The 15858-nt window shown below is 40.7% G+C and overlaps 1 protein-coding gene and 1 long non-coding RNA gene across 2 annotated transcripts in view; one reads left to right on the forward strand and one right to left on the reverse strand.

The window, feature by feature from the left end:
• The window catches only part of kcnh2b (potassium voltage-gated channel, subfamily H (eag-related), member 2b), an 81458-nt gene that overhangs the window by 64807 nt on the left and 793 nt on the right, over positions 1–15858 (reverse strand). The window contains exon 2 of the mRNA XM_061266046.1: positions 7577–7807. Within this exon, the coding sequence (XP_061122030.1) occupies positions 7577–7807 (231 nt within the window). The remainder of the gene's footprint in view (positions 1–7576; positions 7808–15858) is intronic.
• LOC133143850 (uncharacterized) lies at positions 14736–15450 on the forward strand. The gene is made up of 2 exons (XR_009710496.1): positions 14736–15081; positions 15152–15450. It is a non-coding gene; the product is annotated as an uncharacterized LOC133143850 (long non-coding RNA).

The raw sequence follows: 15858 nt of genomic DNA on the forward strand, positions 1-15858 counted from the left end.
TATTATGTTATGTTATGTTATGTTATGTTATGTTATGTTATGTTATGTTATGTTATGTTATGTTATGTTATGTTATGTTATGTTATGTTATGTTATGTTATGTTATGTTATGTTATGTTATGTTATGTTATGTTATGTTATGTTATGTTATGTTATGTTGTTATATTATATTATATTATATTATATTATATTATATTATATTATATTATATTATATTATATTATATTATATTATATTATATTATATTATATTATATTATATTATATTATATTATATTATATTATATTATATTATATTATATTATATTATATTATATTATATTATATTATATTATATTATATTATATTATATTATATTATATTATATTATATTATATTATAGGGTACGTGTTTTGCAATAAGTGGGCACAAGCAGTAAAGAATGTGGATCAATGGATAATATACATCAGATGTCAACTGTAAACTATTTCTTTGTTTATTTCCCAACACATAGGCTGATGTCTTTGTGTATGCAGAGATGAACTACCTTCTATCCAAATGGTGTTAGGCTATATTCGAAGGTAGAGAAGCAGCGGTAACATTTCTCTCCTGCAGCAAATGACCTGAAGAAGATGTTTTCTTTTAATTAAACTCACGCTTTATTTACCTCAGATGCAGAGAAGCGCATTTATGAACACATTGATGGCTTTGCTGAGGGAATAAACCAAAAGGCGAGGAATATACCGAAATGTCGTGGATTTGTAGATTCTCCGGTGGCAGATGGGCTTCATTTGATTTTAATATTTTATTCTGGGCAGTGAAGCCTTCAAAAGATCAAACAGTTCGTCCCTGCTGCTATTTTTATCCTGTGTGTAGATTTAGAAAGACTGAAAAATGTCAAATTTGCCACAGAATAAGACATTTGTGGGAATAGTTTATGTTGCCAGTTCTATACTGCAAATTATTTACGATGACAATAACTGCAAGCCCAAATATGAATTTTCTAGCCTATAGTAGATGCAATCAAAATTTTGAATGCAACCATCTGCTCATGATTGATGATAAATAATAAGCTCGACAAATTGGACACGTATTGATGGAGAGAATCAGTTCGTGCTATCCTGTAAAATGTATCCTGTAAAATGTTCAGAGCTAAAGGCGAATGTATCCAAAAAGCTATTATATCATAGCCTGTCTTCAACTCCTGGGAAGAATGCTGGCTAAAAATCAATTCACTCCAGTTCTCCTTTAGAAATATCTGGTACAGATCAACTTAGAAAACCAATCCTCAAATTGGAAATAGCTTTTCTATAGTCTCAAGTGGTTCCAGTCAGAGGTCATTGTGTATTGTTCTGATCCCATCTTGTACATATTTATAGTAGACAATTACACGAGCGCAATGGATTTGTCAGCAGATATCTTGTTAGCCTCTTCAAATTGGCCTTGCTTCAAGTGTCAAACAACAGCGGCCAAAAGAAACTTTGAAGTGGGATGGACTTAGCAGGAAGGGAGGGGGCGAGTGAGGCAATTAAGGAGATGGTGTCATCTGAGACAACCTGACGTATTTCCTATCGTGTGGATTTACACCGAAGGAATAATGCATGGGTCGGAGGCATCGGGGTGTAACCTAGAGCCACTTGAAGTAAAGCTGGATGTGACACTTGACTCAGCAGAGGCGCCACTGTTTACTCTAATAGTACAAATGGAATTACACTTGCTCTTAAATAAGTCAAGAGTCCAACTAATAGCCCTTGGTATAACTTTTTACTGTCACAAATATGGGAATGATTTGCTTTGAATTAAAAAGTCATTTCTTTTAATTAAGTGGTGGCGAGCACACTTCCTTCAGCGCGCTTGTTATTCTAACCGAGTATCCCATCTCAATAAAAAAAACGTAATGACTTTTTGGGACAGTAAAAAAATGTTTTAAAAAATTACCGGACGTTTGAGGCTGTTAAACGTCAAAGTCGTTTTGATGGTGTTTTTTTTAATCAAGAAAGAAAAGATGAGTTGATGAACAGCCAAGGGATGATGGGGGGCTTTTACTTCATTCGAATTGTGTTTCCCATTTACGAGGTGAATAGATATTTAGAGCAATATTTTAAACGCTTTTTAAGGAGCTCAAACTTATAACGTGACCCGAATGAAAGCAAGCATATTCAAGTTAAACATAACTTTTATTGATTTTGGTAATGGTATTCTGTTTGGATAGCATTTGTTTTTGCTTTTCTATACTTTGTAAAGCCTTTGAAACCGCCTTTGAATTGGTTTAGGGTTTTTGTGACTTGAGTGCAAACACCGTCTGGAAGCTCCTCGCTAGCCTGAGTGTAATATGAACCATAAATTCCAGAAGCCGTGGATTAGCTACACCGAGCCGTGAGTGGTGAATATTGCATGCGGAATGGGGCCCCAGGCGAGCCGCGGGTCACGTGTGCGCTTCCCGCGTCCAGGATTAACGGGATGAGGCGCTAGGGTTTCACCTGAGTATCGAGCGCTATCGGACCATCTGAAGTCAGCAGGTCAGCTGACCCTCGTCGGGATATCACCTGGCGCCAAGCGCTCATCTCGCCAATTGGGAGTCCGATTCAGGCGTGACGGTGTGGATTGAGGATGAGCGGCCGGAATCCCCCGCAGGAAATCAATAAGGCAACCTGGCGTGAGCGTGTTTTAAAAACGGAAGCCGAGCAAATAGCCAAGTTAAAAAAACTGAAAGATTTTCTCGACAGCACTCAAATCAATAAGTCTTTGAATTGGAACGAATCGGCAAAGTTGCACGGGTAGCAAAAAATACTCACTCTTTTGCATTTGTTCGATTATCAAACGTCCATCTTGTTCCATTACCCCCCCCTCTTCTAAATTGAGCTATATTCAGTCCCTAAAAGCATCAGAAAAGACAGTCTATCCGATAAGTTGAATCACCTTTTGACCTTGCCTGGTTCTTGAGTGCTCTCGTAAACATGGGGGTTGATATTTAAAGCTTAAGTACGGCTGGAAAATGATTTTGTCATTGTTGGTGATGATACGTTTGACTTTGAGAAACAGGACAAAGTGTCATGGATTAAAGGAAGGCAATTTCGGCAGATAAAGCATTTATACACAGCGAGATTTCAAAAGCGTACTAATACCCTATGCGTTAAACATCATTAGCTGCATCGGGTTATTAAACATCTCCTTAACAGTCCTTGACAATATAATGCCGTCACTAGATTTGGTTTGGTGCTATCGGGATTCACACCAACAAGTTTGTTTTTGTGGTGCTACTTTTGATTTTCTCGCAGTCAAATCGGTCATTGAGTGCCTTCGACGTCAAAGATATTAACTGGGTTGGCAGTGAATGAGTTAAGACGTCATTTGGTTAAAAATTGGAACAGTCAAAAGCTGGCTGCAAAAAAGAATGTTGTTTCAAATCTAATTTGAAAGCTGATCCATGCCTGTGAGACAAAAGCGACGAGAAAACAATTCTCAATTCGAAACGATACATCGAGTAATTCGGAGAAACCGTGAAAATATATCCCCAACCGACTACTCTCCCTCCAAGCGTAAACAAAGCTGGAAATGGGGCTGTATAATCAATGCTAGTAAATGCGAAGCCATTAGGAATTTACATAGCGCGTTAAAAAAATTGAGCCTTTTTTTAATTTGGATTTATCATGGACTACCTTCAATTCAATATCCGCTTTAGTCCGCGCAGCAAAGAAGAATTAAAGACATTTGCGTCGTGGAGGAGACTCAATCACAAGTGATTGATATTAGGGTCCACACGCAAGTGGAGGATTTGACGGACAGCCGCTGATGGCCTACTGCCAAGAAGATAAATGAAGTACTCAATCCATACGAGGGAAACCATTACCCGTTTGGATGTTGTTTATTTTCACCCCGGTTCTCATCTGCGAACCCTATTACGAGCGTGGATCACTCGTTTACGGTCAACCTTCACTTTGGTGAAGTGCGTTCTTACTCAGTCACATCATGCACATCGCCAGCGTGCTTTTTATGAGCTTTACCTGACTGGACTTTGGACCACCCAACGTCTGCTCTAATTATGGGCAAAGTCATATTTGAATTTTTCCATCTCATTTAACTTTGATTGAATCACTGAACCAACATAAAATAATACTGTAGAGGCGGGACGATTAATTCGTCAATCCACAATTAACCGATTATTAAATAGTTAATCAATGAATTGTTTGTTTACCGTTTTTAACTAAATGTTGTACAAATCATTGCTATAATAGACAGATTAAAATTATACCCCAATGCAAACATGATGTTGATGTAAAAGACTTATACGTGAATAACAACTTAGATTTTAGTTTCACTTTCATGACTTATTTTATTACAGCTGAATTCTGTAACTTTAATGCTCCTGGGATATATAAAGTATCCATCAGTCCATCTAAAAAATACCATAATATCAAAAATATAAATAAAAAATATCATTATAATATTAAATAAAATTAATAAAATAAAAATAATAGTATTGAATTAAATTAATAAAAAATCTAATGAAATATCATTTTGTTTTATTCAAATAAAAATGAAGACAAAAACCTGAAAGCTACTGTTGTGCGCCGCTGTTGGCTGCTTTGAAGTAATTTCCATCAGAAGGTAATTAAAGTGACTCTTTAACACAATTACACAAGGTTCCTTATCAGCGTATGGAAACAGATGGAAAGGTCGCCGCTGTGTACCTAACATCAACATTGATACGGCTGTTAGTCTCCAGTAAGCACACAGCAACAGATCGTCGGCCATGCTGTTTGGAAGGCCAACGCCGTGTTCCGTCTTGGCCGGGCTGTGTCACTTGCGAGTGAACGTGTGAGCATGCCAAGCAGCTTGGCATAGCACATTAAGTGACTAATGAGGCAGACACACAATACAGCGCTAACGCAATCGTCATGATAAATTATTTGGATGTCATTAATAACGAGGAATGTGCACGCTAACCCAGCAACAAGGCGCTTTATCAAGAGACAGATGACCGCGACTGATGACCACGACGCTGAAAGTGTTCCAATCCACTACAGACAAAAAAAATAAAAATAATTCTCTATCCCTTTGCGGGCTTAGTCACAATTAGAGAAGCATTTTTTTTTGTTTTTATGTCATTGAGTCTTTCCATGAAACAAAATCCCTCATTATGTGTTTTGAAAGGGACGCCTCTTCTTCTGACATAATGAAATTTCATGTGTGGGCAAATGATAATGGTGTATTAGGAGCACTCCAGATCCATAGCAGGTCCCAGAGAGTGCCAACCCCATGCCTACCTAAGTACTTTGCTTAACTACTGCTGCTAGGCAATCAAAAGTCAAACAGGGCGCCATGTTCCCACTGGGATCTCAGTGTTAACGCTGCGCTGTTCATTCAGTACACAGCGCAAACATGACAAACGGAATAGAATGAACAAATTACAAACAGAGCCGCTTGACATTTTCTTCTTGTCACCATCAGCAACCGGAACATTTCTATTCATTTTGCATTAGCGCCCAAGTCTGAATGTATCCTCGTGTTAAAGTCTGAGCCGAAAACGTACAATTATTTCCGTATCACAATGCCGATTTCTTTGTCTGCGCTCATAAAAATGTCACACCTGATTGCTCAGACTTAGGGAAAGCAATTTCCTTTTCAATTCCACTTGAATGGACTGCTAATACACAGGAAACAATATAGCATACCCAAGTGGGAGCCGGGCAATTCTTCGGACACAATCACAATGTACAGGAAAATATTTATCTAACATTAAATATACATTGACTACCAAAATAGCATTCTGGCGTGACTACTTTAGAGCGCCTCGTTGTCAGCTCTGAGTGTGTGCACAAAATTTGAAGTTCCAATACAAAATCAATGCACCCAAGTGCAGGTGGAACCTTGCTTGCGGAGTAATGTCCAACCAGGTCAGTATCCCTTTTGCTTCTAAGCCTCCACATGCACTTTGTGGGTGTGTGTGTGCAGGTTTCCCGGAGAGCATGATTGATTAAGCTCGTGAGCAATCGGAGTCGGACAATTGAGCGTGAGAGCGAGAAGGGAGATCTATCATTGTGAAGGCTCACGCCGAAGCTTGGCACTAGATAAATGGGCCCAAACGAGCGTGTGCATGTATTGTGGTCATCCGTGAGTGCATGTCGGGATAGCTTCCCTTTACAACGACGACACAAACACAATCTTTCTTATCAAAGAATGACTTTTCAAAATACTATGAAGAAGTGACATCCTTTTACGATGAATGACTTACTTGGTCAATGTTTGTGACTCGGACTTTCAGTGAGGATGTCGCTTTTGAAATGTTTATAAATATTTGCGACGTTTGACCTTAACGGCATTCATCCGTAGACGGGCAGGAGACAGGGATGAAAATTGAGAAGTAGAAGACTAAACATCGGCAAAGAATTGCAAGTACCAGACAAAACAAAGCTGAGAAACGGCGATAACAGAAACAACTCAGCATTTCCCTTTTTGAAAGACTAAAACTGTTCGAGTCAACAGTGTCGACGTATATATCCAATGGGTGATATAAGAACATCAGAGGGGGGGGGGAAATGTTTTGCAGAATTTTGATGAGCGGCTTGTTTGTGTTGTCGAGCCTCTGTTCTGAAGACTAGAACATAAAATGTGCGGAGAAGAGACAGCTGGTGACTTCCTCTGACCACCAGCGTGCTCAAATGATGTGAGGAAGACACTTTCAAACTGTCACCGTTTCTCTCCTTCATGCTTCGCCTTGGCCATTCCGCACGTCGCCTGTTATGTTGTTTCTCTTGCCTCTTATGTCTTCTTGCCCTCTTGTTTCGCCTCCGTTTCTTCCGAGGCCTTTCATCTTCCCCGCAATATTCCTCCATCTGTCTCTCCTTTTTCTCCTTCTGCCGTTCGCAGGTGCAAAATGTCGAGCGGAGGCTCCGGGACTTGCCAGCGTGAATACAATGGCGGCATTTTATTGCCATGGAAGCTGCCTACTGATACCAATACCGGCTTCCTGTTATCTGGTACTGGTCCAGCAGTCATGACTGCAAACATAATTATGCTGTCACCCTTGGAAACCAGACTATGAAGGTGACGTTCCCCCCCCCTGGCTTCTTTTAAGAATATTTATCGAAAGACAAATTGATGTCATGTTAATGGTAATTACTGAAAGAGAAAAAATGCAATACAATTGCTTTTTGGAGTTACTTTGGAGAGAAGCAAATATGAGAAAAGGTTGATTAAATTCCAATCACTGGCGCAGAGACAGGAAATTAGCATATCAAAACCAAGTAGTCAAGTTTTTCATGCACAACAGCTTGCATACAAAATGAGCATGCAGATGACAAGTAGTACACCAGATAAACAACCTCATGCATAAAATGGAAGGGGAAAAAAAACCCCTCAAATATTATTTGGTTACTTTCGATCTTCCAAACTCGACACAGTTGTTCAAATTTGCTACACTTGGTGAAAAAATAAAATTGATGCTTCCATGAACTGCACTGCCAGGCCTTTCTAATTCTTAACAGTTCCAAGCACGAGAAAGTCAATCTGAATTGTCACATTCAAACCTAAAATATTAGGTAACATTTTTTTTGCATCCTCACATATAGCTTGTTCAACAAAAAAAAAAATCCTACCATCTTTGCGGTAAAGGTTGATCTCCACTTTCCTCTCTTCAGAGCCCAGCAGGGCCTGCGCCATCTGAGCGATGGCCAGACGTTTGGTTTCGGGTCCATACAGAAAGTTACACGTGCACGGCTTCTGCATGATCTCGGCTCGCGAGTAACCGCACATGAGGCAGAAGCCATCGTTGCAGAAGATAATGGCGCAGTTCTCCACTCTTGCATTGGCAATGACGAACTTGCGACCTAAAGGACAAAAAAAAAAAGGTGGTTATAGTGAGATGCAAATACTTTTGCATATATATTGCTTTTCAATGTATGTCCAACCAATCAGCGGAATCGAGCACTGATGAGTCCATCCTGGTCTCCTTCCTGAAGACAAACGTGACCATAAAGCGCCCTAATGAGCTGCATTTCCTCGAGACTATGATAACAAATGGTGAGATTCCAAGTAAGGGGCTGCAAAGGGATATTTAAGATTCAAAGTTTTCCTTTTTTTTTTTGCAGGACAGCCGCAACTGCAAACACATTTTGGCACCACTAACAAGGCCTTATTTCAAGTGAAACATTTCGATTATAAGGACGACAAATTCTTGGAGGCAAGAAAAAAGATTTGTCAGTAGATGATTGCAACTGGCAGAATTCATTACGGATTGTAAATAACTATGATTCAGCGAGAGGATTACTGTATTGGGGAGTATGAGGCCGGCAGGTCATTAAAAGCATCACGGTCCCGATAAAAAAAAAATAAAAAAGCAACATTTTGTGTTGTTTGCATTCCATTTTTGTCTTGTAAATTGGCTTCAAGAATTTCAGGTTCACAGACACCCAAAGGTATCGAATATGAAATCGATATTTTGCTATTCTTGCAAACGAAGCTTCATGAAACAATTATATTTTTTACTCCTTGAAACGGTGCTCTTGGTTTAAAGACAAACACCGGTGCAATGAAAACATATTAAATTCCCACTTCAAATCACTAATGCCATCTCGACAAGTCCAGAAATATCACAAGTGCTTCATGAAGCTTCATTTGCACATCACTAGCAATTATCGCACTGATCCCAGCTGCCTACCTCTTTCTTTACGAGCATGAACATAGTTTATCAAAGCAGCACATTGTGGATTCAACAGGCCATTCTCACTGGAGACATAAGTGATGGAAAGCCTGTTCACATATTCATGGAAACAGTGAAGATCCGTTGTGTGGTTGCGCTTGATAGCTCGCCTCCATGAATTAGCGGCAGCACCGGTCCGCCGAGGCCCATAAAACTTGATAGGTTTGTCTTGCTGCAACGAGCACTTGGTAATGCCACGGCAGAAATGCCAGTGTGCGAGCATAGAGTACATTTCACTTTTCTGCCTTTTGACGATGTGCTCTTTAGTCATTGGTAATGGCCTGGAAGCAAGATGGCTTGTTTCATGCTGTTTAGCTCGTTTAGAGAACTCGATTCGTTTTTTTGCGCACAGTATGTGTGTGATGACGTCCGATCGAAAGATGCACATGAGGAGATGGAATCAATAAGTCGAATGAACCTTGTCAAACAAGTCAGAGTTGATACATGTTAGTCTTGCTCTGTGTTTTTTGGTTTTGTATTTGAATGTACGCAGATCATTTTTCGATCGTTAGGGATCGTCTTTGGGTTTTGGAAACGGTCGTGTGTCTTCCGTCTCTCGCCATATCGGCTGCATCTCACGTTTCTTATTTGCAACCCTCGCAGCTCCTCGACGCTGCAAGTCGTCCTCACGCCTGGCCTACGCTAACCTTTAAAAAAAAAAAAAAAAGTTTCTAATGTTCAAACAGCACATAACTGAAAGTCATTGCATTGAAAGTCACAGGCTCTATAAAAGGTGATGTAAAATATTTATAGTTTATCCCACACCTCACCCGGATAAGCAAACAAATGATTTTGAATACAATATGCATCGTTTCCATTAAATATTCACAAAGTAAAAGAACTTATCCGAACCCACGTTTGCCCAACATCGTCAATGCACAACAATTAGCATTTGTTGTCGAGCCATCTTTGCTATTTGTGACATCACTGGCAGTTCCCACTGGCAGCTTTTTCAGAAATTTCTCCCTAATGAGTTTTGGAAGGCCATAGATGGTTGATTAAAGACTCGCTGCAGCTCAGGAGGAAAATATTCACACACACACATGTATCCACGTGTAAATACACACACACACACACGCACGGGTACAAACGTTTCAAAGCAGGACTCGCCAACGCAGACTGAATAATTCACTAAGAGGCAGACTTTGAGGGCTCCTCTGCAGTCTGCCAGTTCGTGCATGTGCGAGCTGTGTGTCTGCGTGCGTGGGTGAGTGTGTATCCGTGAGTGTTATTGTGTTTGCTTGGAATCTCCCCGAGTACACCGCGTGGGCGGATGAGGAGGGAAGCCCATGTGCTAGAGGCACAAGTCCACACAGCAGCTCTCAGCCTGCTCGGCGCGCAGATGGCAGGATAAAGGGAGAGCGAGAGAAAGACAAAGGAGAGAAGAATATGAAGAATATTACGCAAGAGGCACAAAGAGAATTAGCACATTTATGTGTGTGTCATTGTTGCAAACTCCACAACAGGAAGGGAAATTGTTTCAGCTCCCCGCTTCAAACTAGGCTATTTCCATGGAAACAGAAGATTTCATATTACTGAATTTCCAAACAATGGGCTGTGAGAATATTTTTATCTGGTCGTGGTTGCAAATAAACTGATTTTAGAAAAGCCTATAATTTGGAACCGGTTGTTAGTGTTTTTGTACAATGCGATATTTAGTAGCTGGTAACAAACACATTATTTTGTAGTCTCAATCAAACCATTGAACCAAACAGCACTGGCGGAGCTAGAAGGGGGCTGCAGGGGCCCTGCCTCCCTCTGAAATATGCTTGGACACCCCAGGTGCCAGTCCAGATTGGGGTACTTTAAAAAAAATTCCAGAGTTTTTTCCCCACATTTCCCTCCATCCCCCAAATTGATTTTTTATCAGTGTTCGCTGAGGATTTTTTTTTAACGTTTGTTTTATGCAGCCCCAAGGGCATCCAAAACTCACCAACAAGTCCTCAAAAACCCAAATAGTTGCTCCAAGACACATCCAATGTCTAGATTATCTTTCTAAAATACAGTACACATCATTTTCGAGGAGAAAACATGTGCAATCAATAGGCGACTTTGCTCAAACGCTGTTTTCTTCCACGCAACATGGCACACAGGCCCAATCCCCCTCTACTGTCATTAACGGTGATAATTCCATAATCACAGCAATCCTTAATGGTCTTGTTCGCTCCAAAGTGTCTCAGGCTACAATGTGTACAGCATCTCTCTCTCTGTCTTAATGACCTTTTTCCAATTTATGCAAATGAGCATTAATCCCAAAGACCCCCGTGGACGCCTTGAGTCTTTGATTCGGTTAACTGACCTTTTCTGTGCCCCCCTTTTCAAGCCCCAAGAGAATGAAAAGGAACTCCGAACAGATGGGAAATTCATGACTAGATTTTTTTAACGATACCAGAGAAAGGGCAGCAGGAGGCTGATGAAGAAGTGATAAACAAGTAGAAGCTAAACGATCGGACAAAAGTGCTGGAAATGATGCCATAAAAGCTCGGGGTGATACGTTTTACAAATGAGAACTTCCTGAAACATCTGTAGGCCTCGACGGGATTTGAAAACAAAATTTCCCAGGTCTGATCCACGTCCAAAAAAATGATTGCAAAAAGTACCAGTATGTGCGCTACAATGAATCTTTCGTAAAAAGGTGCAATTGATGCGTCCCTGCTCAGTTATTATTTCATCCCAGCAGGTAAAGAAAAACCTGGAAGAGATGCTTGTGTTTGATGTTTTATGGCTTGGACACATTCTGATAATAGGCGCCCAATAAGTCTGGAGGGAGACGCATCACTGGGTGATGTATTTAAAGATCTAAGGAAAACGATCAGAGGGATGACTAAAAAGAAATTGATTTTTTTTTTTTGCAAAAGCTGGTTTGAGGGGTTTATGTATCTTCCCATAAAGTTCAACTGTCCCTAATGGGGCCACAAATGCTCTCCACTTCATTGAAGAGCAAAAACACAAACTGCAAATTGATAATGATGCAGAAGGAAGAAGAATGGATTTGAAATGAAAATGTCCTCCAATTGTGTAACGGTACACGACGAGCAGAATCACATCGCGAACGTTCAAATGGAGTGTTGTTGAGCTCCCAGTAGCCATGACAACGAGTGAGCACGTTGAAGATTGGAAGGCTGGAAAATTGTGAAATTCAAGCAGTGGGGTCGGCCGCCAACAGAAGCTGCTACCTGGAGGTACTCAAATTATTCCCCAGTTTGTGAGTTTAGGAGACACCTCGACATTCTCTCCCTGACAATTTGGTTGCACACTGGGTTGTTCTGCCATAGTTGGAAGCAAGGCCAGTCATGTGACCAGAACAAATATTCTTGTTTATAATGTTTTTTTTTTGTTTTGTTTTTTATAACTTGCAAGTGATCAATGCAGATATTTTTTTGACGGAAATATGCATGCACTCAGCAGCTGTACTTCCACGTCTTTTCAAAGGACGGCTAAAAGCGCCCCTCTCCCCAGCCCACCCCACCCACCCACCGCTGGGAACATGAAGGCCTCTCGCATTATGCAACTCATTGCCGAGCTCATCAAAGTACAATGAAGCGGCGATGCGTCAAACTCCAAACACCCCGGCGGACGACCTGCTGTTGTTAGTAAACAACGTTGATGACTATGACAGCCCTGCCATAATATTGTAGCTTAAGATGTTAGCAATTTGTAGAAGGGATTAAAAATATGACACTTTGATTTGCAAGTATTTTATTTGAATGAATTTTTATCAATAGAAATATAAAACATAAATCAGGTTACTATCATTCTGCAAGATTTTGTCACGATCTCACAATAAACTTATAAATACCTTCCAATAACTCTTCTGATCATTTTTTTTTATGTTATAACTCCCCCAATTTGAATATTAAGGCTGATCATTTATTGGTTAAAGTTGATAGTTTGAGGTTATGTTGTTAGATCTGATGTGTATAGTGCCGAGAAAGAGAACGAGACAGTGGGAGGTTGTGTGGGTGGGTGTGTCGAGGGGGTTCAGTTACCATGGCGATGGAAGAGCATGTGTGCGCGCGCACGGGTGTGTGTGCACTTGAAGCTGCCGAATGGTAACATCCTCAAGGGAGGACAGTGGATTCGAGCATTGTAATTGGCCAACGTCCTTCTCTGAGGAGCATAAGAAATAACAGAAAGCCCCAAAAGGTTGCCGTGGCCTCACATTGAGGTCACCAATGTTTTTTGTTGTTGTGGTACAGCGTGCAGTATCACCGTCTACACCAAAACGTGTGAAGAGCTAAAATAAAAAATAAATAAAATCATTCAGGTTACTTTTGGGATTAATTGCATGAGTCAGAGTAGTTTGAAGGCAATTCCATCCTACAAGAAGTCCATTTAGAACTTGAGAAATATTTTGAGGACTAATTTTGACATGCCGCTGAGATATTAAATCGAAAGTATTAGTCTTCTATTTGTCGACTCTGCCCATCAGTTACATCAACTCATGCAACACAGAACCAGTGAGCTCCCCTGACAATAATATTATATCATATTGGTCTGAATCACGGCTCGGAGCAAACAAAGCAACTGGAATGATCTCAAATATGAATTATGCATCGTCAGTGAATGGCTGAAAATAAATAAACAGCACACCCTCAGGACAAACACTGACATTTCACAATGAGCCCGCATGAGACCAAGACACAGTTGAGAAATTTCTAGCCGGACATAAATACATATTTTGGAAATAAGAAAAAATGAGTTTCCTGAGATGACAAGATGACAAAGATGCTCCTCTATGTGAACATAAAAAGTACAAATAAAATATTCAAATAAAAAAATCCTGTTGATTTGCACGTAGGCCTTCCGGCAAATTATGGAACTTTTCATGGAAGCAAACATGACTCTGCCCATTGATTTTCCTCCAGCGGACATGTCGATAGATGCACGGCAAATAGCTTTGACCCCTTGCCCACGTCTGTGTCGAATATCGGATTAGCGCCTACATCCTGACAGTGGACGTGTACCCTTGACCCTTTGGATTCATAGATGTGCTTGGATCAGCATACTGCTGATGATGTCATAGCAATTCTATCATTTTCCGTCCAAGAGACCAAATACTTTTGTTCAAAAGCGTGCAGCGGAATTTCTCCGTCCTTTTGGCCAGCGCACCACGGATGACAACTGTTGTAGTTTTCTCTCCTTAATCATCTTTCTCCAAGGTTGACCATTAAGCATCCGCGGTGAGCGATCCCGGGACATCATTTCAAAAGCACTACGCCACAGCGGAAATAAATTAGGCTGCCATGTTCGTCGGAGCGTGGAGATTGCTTTTCTCTCCAGACTCATTCCCACCTGCGATGGTTTCCATCACCAAACGCCTTCTGATTGTCGCCTGGATAAAGTTGATAAAGAGCCATCAAAGGAGCCAATTCTGTATCGGTTGTCTTCATTCGGGTAACCGGAGTCCATCACCGGCTGACTTTCAGGTACACCACGGACTGATGGCCAATTCATCGCGATGAAAGTCTCACTCGATTCAAAATGATGCCAAGATTTGAGAGGATTGATTTAACCTAAAATGCATCCCGAGGAGAACAGACAGCTTACGCCTGTTAAGCCTGTGTTGAAAAATCAAAAATAAAGGGGTGACAAACTTTGATATTGAAATTTCTCAATTTTGCTAACGTGGACATTGGCTTTCTCGTGTTTTCAAAGAATTTCGTTTTAAAGTTGTTCCGACTTAAGCATTAACCAACCGATTAATCAACAGCTAATCGATTATCAAACAAATCACTGATAAAGTAACCCAACCAGTTCCAAATCTCAGTTTTTTTTCTTCAAAAACAAGACTATGGCCCGATAAATAAAAAAAAGAAACTTTCCAGCACCACCTTAAGAGAAGCTTCACTGAAATCCAAATGACAAACTGGACTCAAAGCAGAACAACGCCACCTTCTGGATCCGATGGGGCACTGACATCCGACCCCAAACGCACGCGCAGTTGCTTATCTACTAACACCACTTAAGTCGAAATGTTTTGGCATGGAATCAGCAAACTAAAACGGATCCACTGAACTGCCTCTTCTCCATCCACCACTTGATTAAACCACAGCCATTAGGTGGGGCTCTCCATCGCCATTAGCATGCTTTGGTAGGCAAACTAAAAGACTCGCTCCGACCGCGGGAGAATTCTTGGTGGGGGGAAAAATGAGTCACGGAGACTTTTGGAAAGCACTCATGCGTGCTTATGGACCTCTCAGATGCACAATTTTGCTCCTCATAAATAATCATCCCACCCGCTAATGAAGGTGCAGCAACCTGCCGCTCGCTTGAACAGATGTAAATCTGGGATGAAGACATGTTGGCCAACTGCGCAATGACGTGTGTCGGAAAGCGAGAGGTTCGCAGGATGAAAAAGGAGAGGATTGTGGGGATTAATGTCGAGGACTCACTTTCAAGGTCTGCTATTCCTTCACCTCGTGTACGACTGGGGAACTTTTGATACCATTTTACTGACTGCACTTTACAGTAATGCAATCAACCTGGCAACCGGAGCTGATACAACAGCACCCTCCTCTTCATCGTGCCCTGGGGTGAATTTCCAGAGAAACGGTGCCATTGTTCACCGCCTGGCTTCGTTTGAAGTCTGCTCACGCTTTCACGTTGGGAAAACATGAATGATACGCATCAAAGGTCCAGGAAAGGGGGGCGGCTGGAACCTGCTTACACATTTTGCACAACGGACACCATCTACCTCCACGCCCAAAGGCACAATGAAACATTTAGAGGATTAAAAAAAAAAAAAATCTTTTTTTGGTTGAATAAACACATTTGCTGGGTTATTAGATTATTTTCCACCACGCAATAATACGGCTACTAATGAAAACCCAATTGCAATACACATACTATATAAAGAAAGCTAAATAAATCTTGACTCTAAATGTGTCACTGTGTTTTGTTTTGTGCCACATTATTATCTGATCATCCACTTTGCTCGTTTCGGAGTACAGTACTGCTCCAAAGTTGAACATACGTGGATGTCAATACCTTGCCATATAATTCTGAATATTACTATATGAACCAAAAAGAGTACACAAAAATACTCCTATCCATTCTTTATATAATATTAGTAGTGTTGACAACTAGGGTGCACTTTTGCCTCAATTATCATTGCAAATCAATGCTCAATCAGCTTTTTTTTTTTTTGCTGTTCTCCATTTGTTAATCACAACATAC

The sequence above is a fragment of the Syngnathus typhle genome, linkage group LG19 (assembly GCF_033458585.1).
Source record: "Syngnathus typhle isolate RoL2023-S1 ecotype Sweden linkage group LG19, RoL_Styp_1.0, whole genome shotgun sequence".
NCBI classification, from domain to species: Eukaryota; Metazoa; Chordata; class Actinopteri; order Syngnathiformes; family Syngnathidae; genus Syngnathus; species Syngnathus typhle.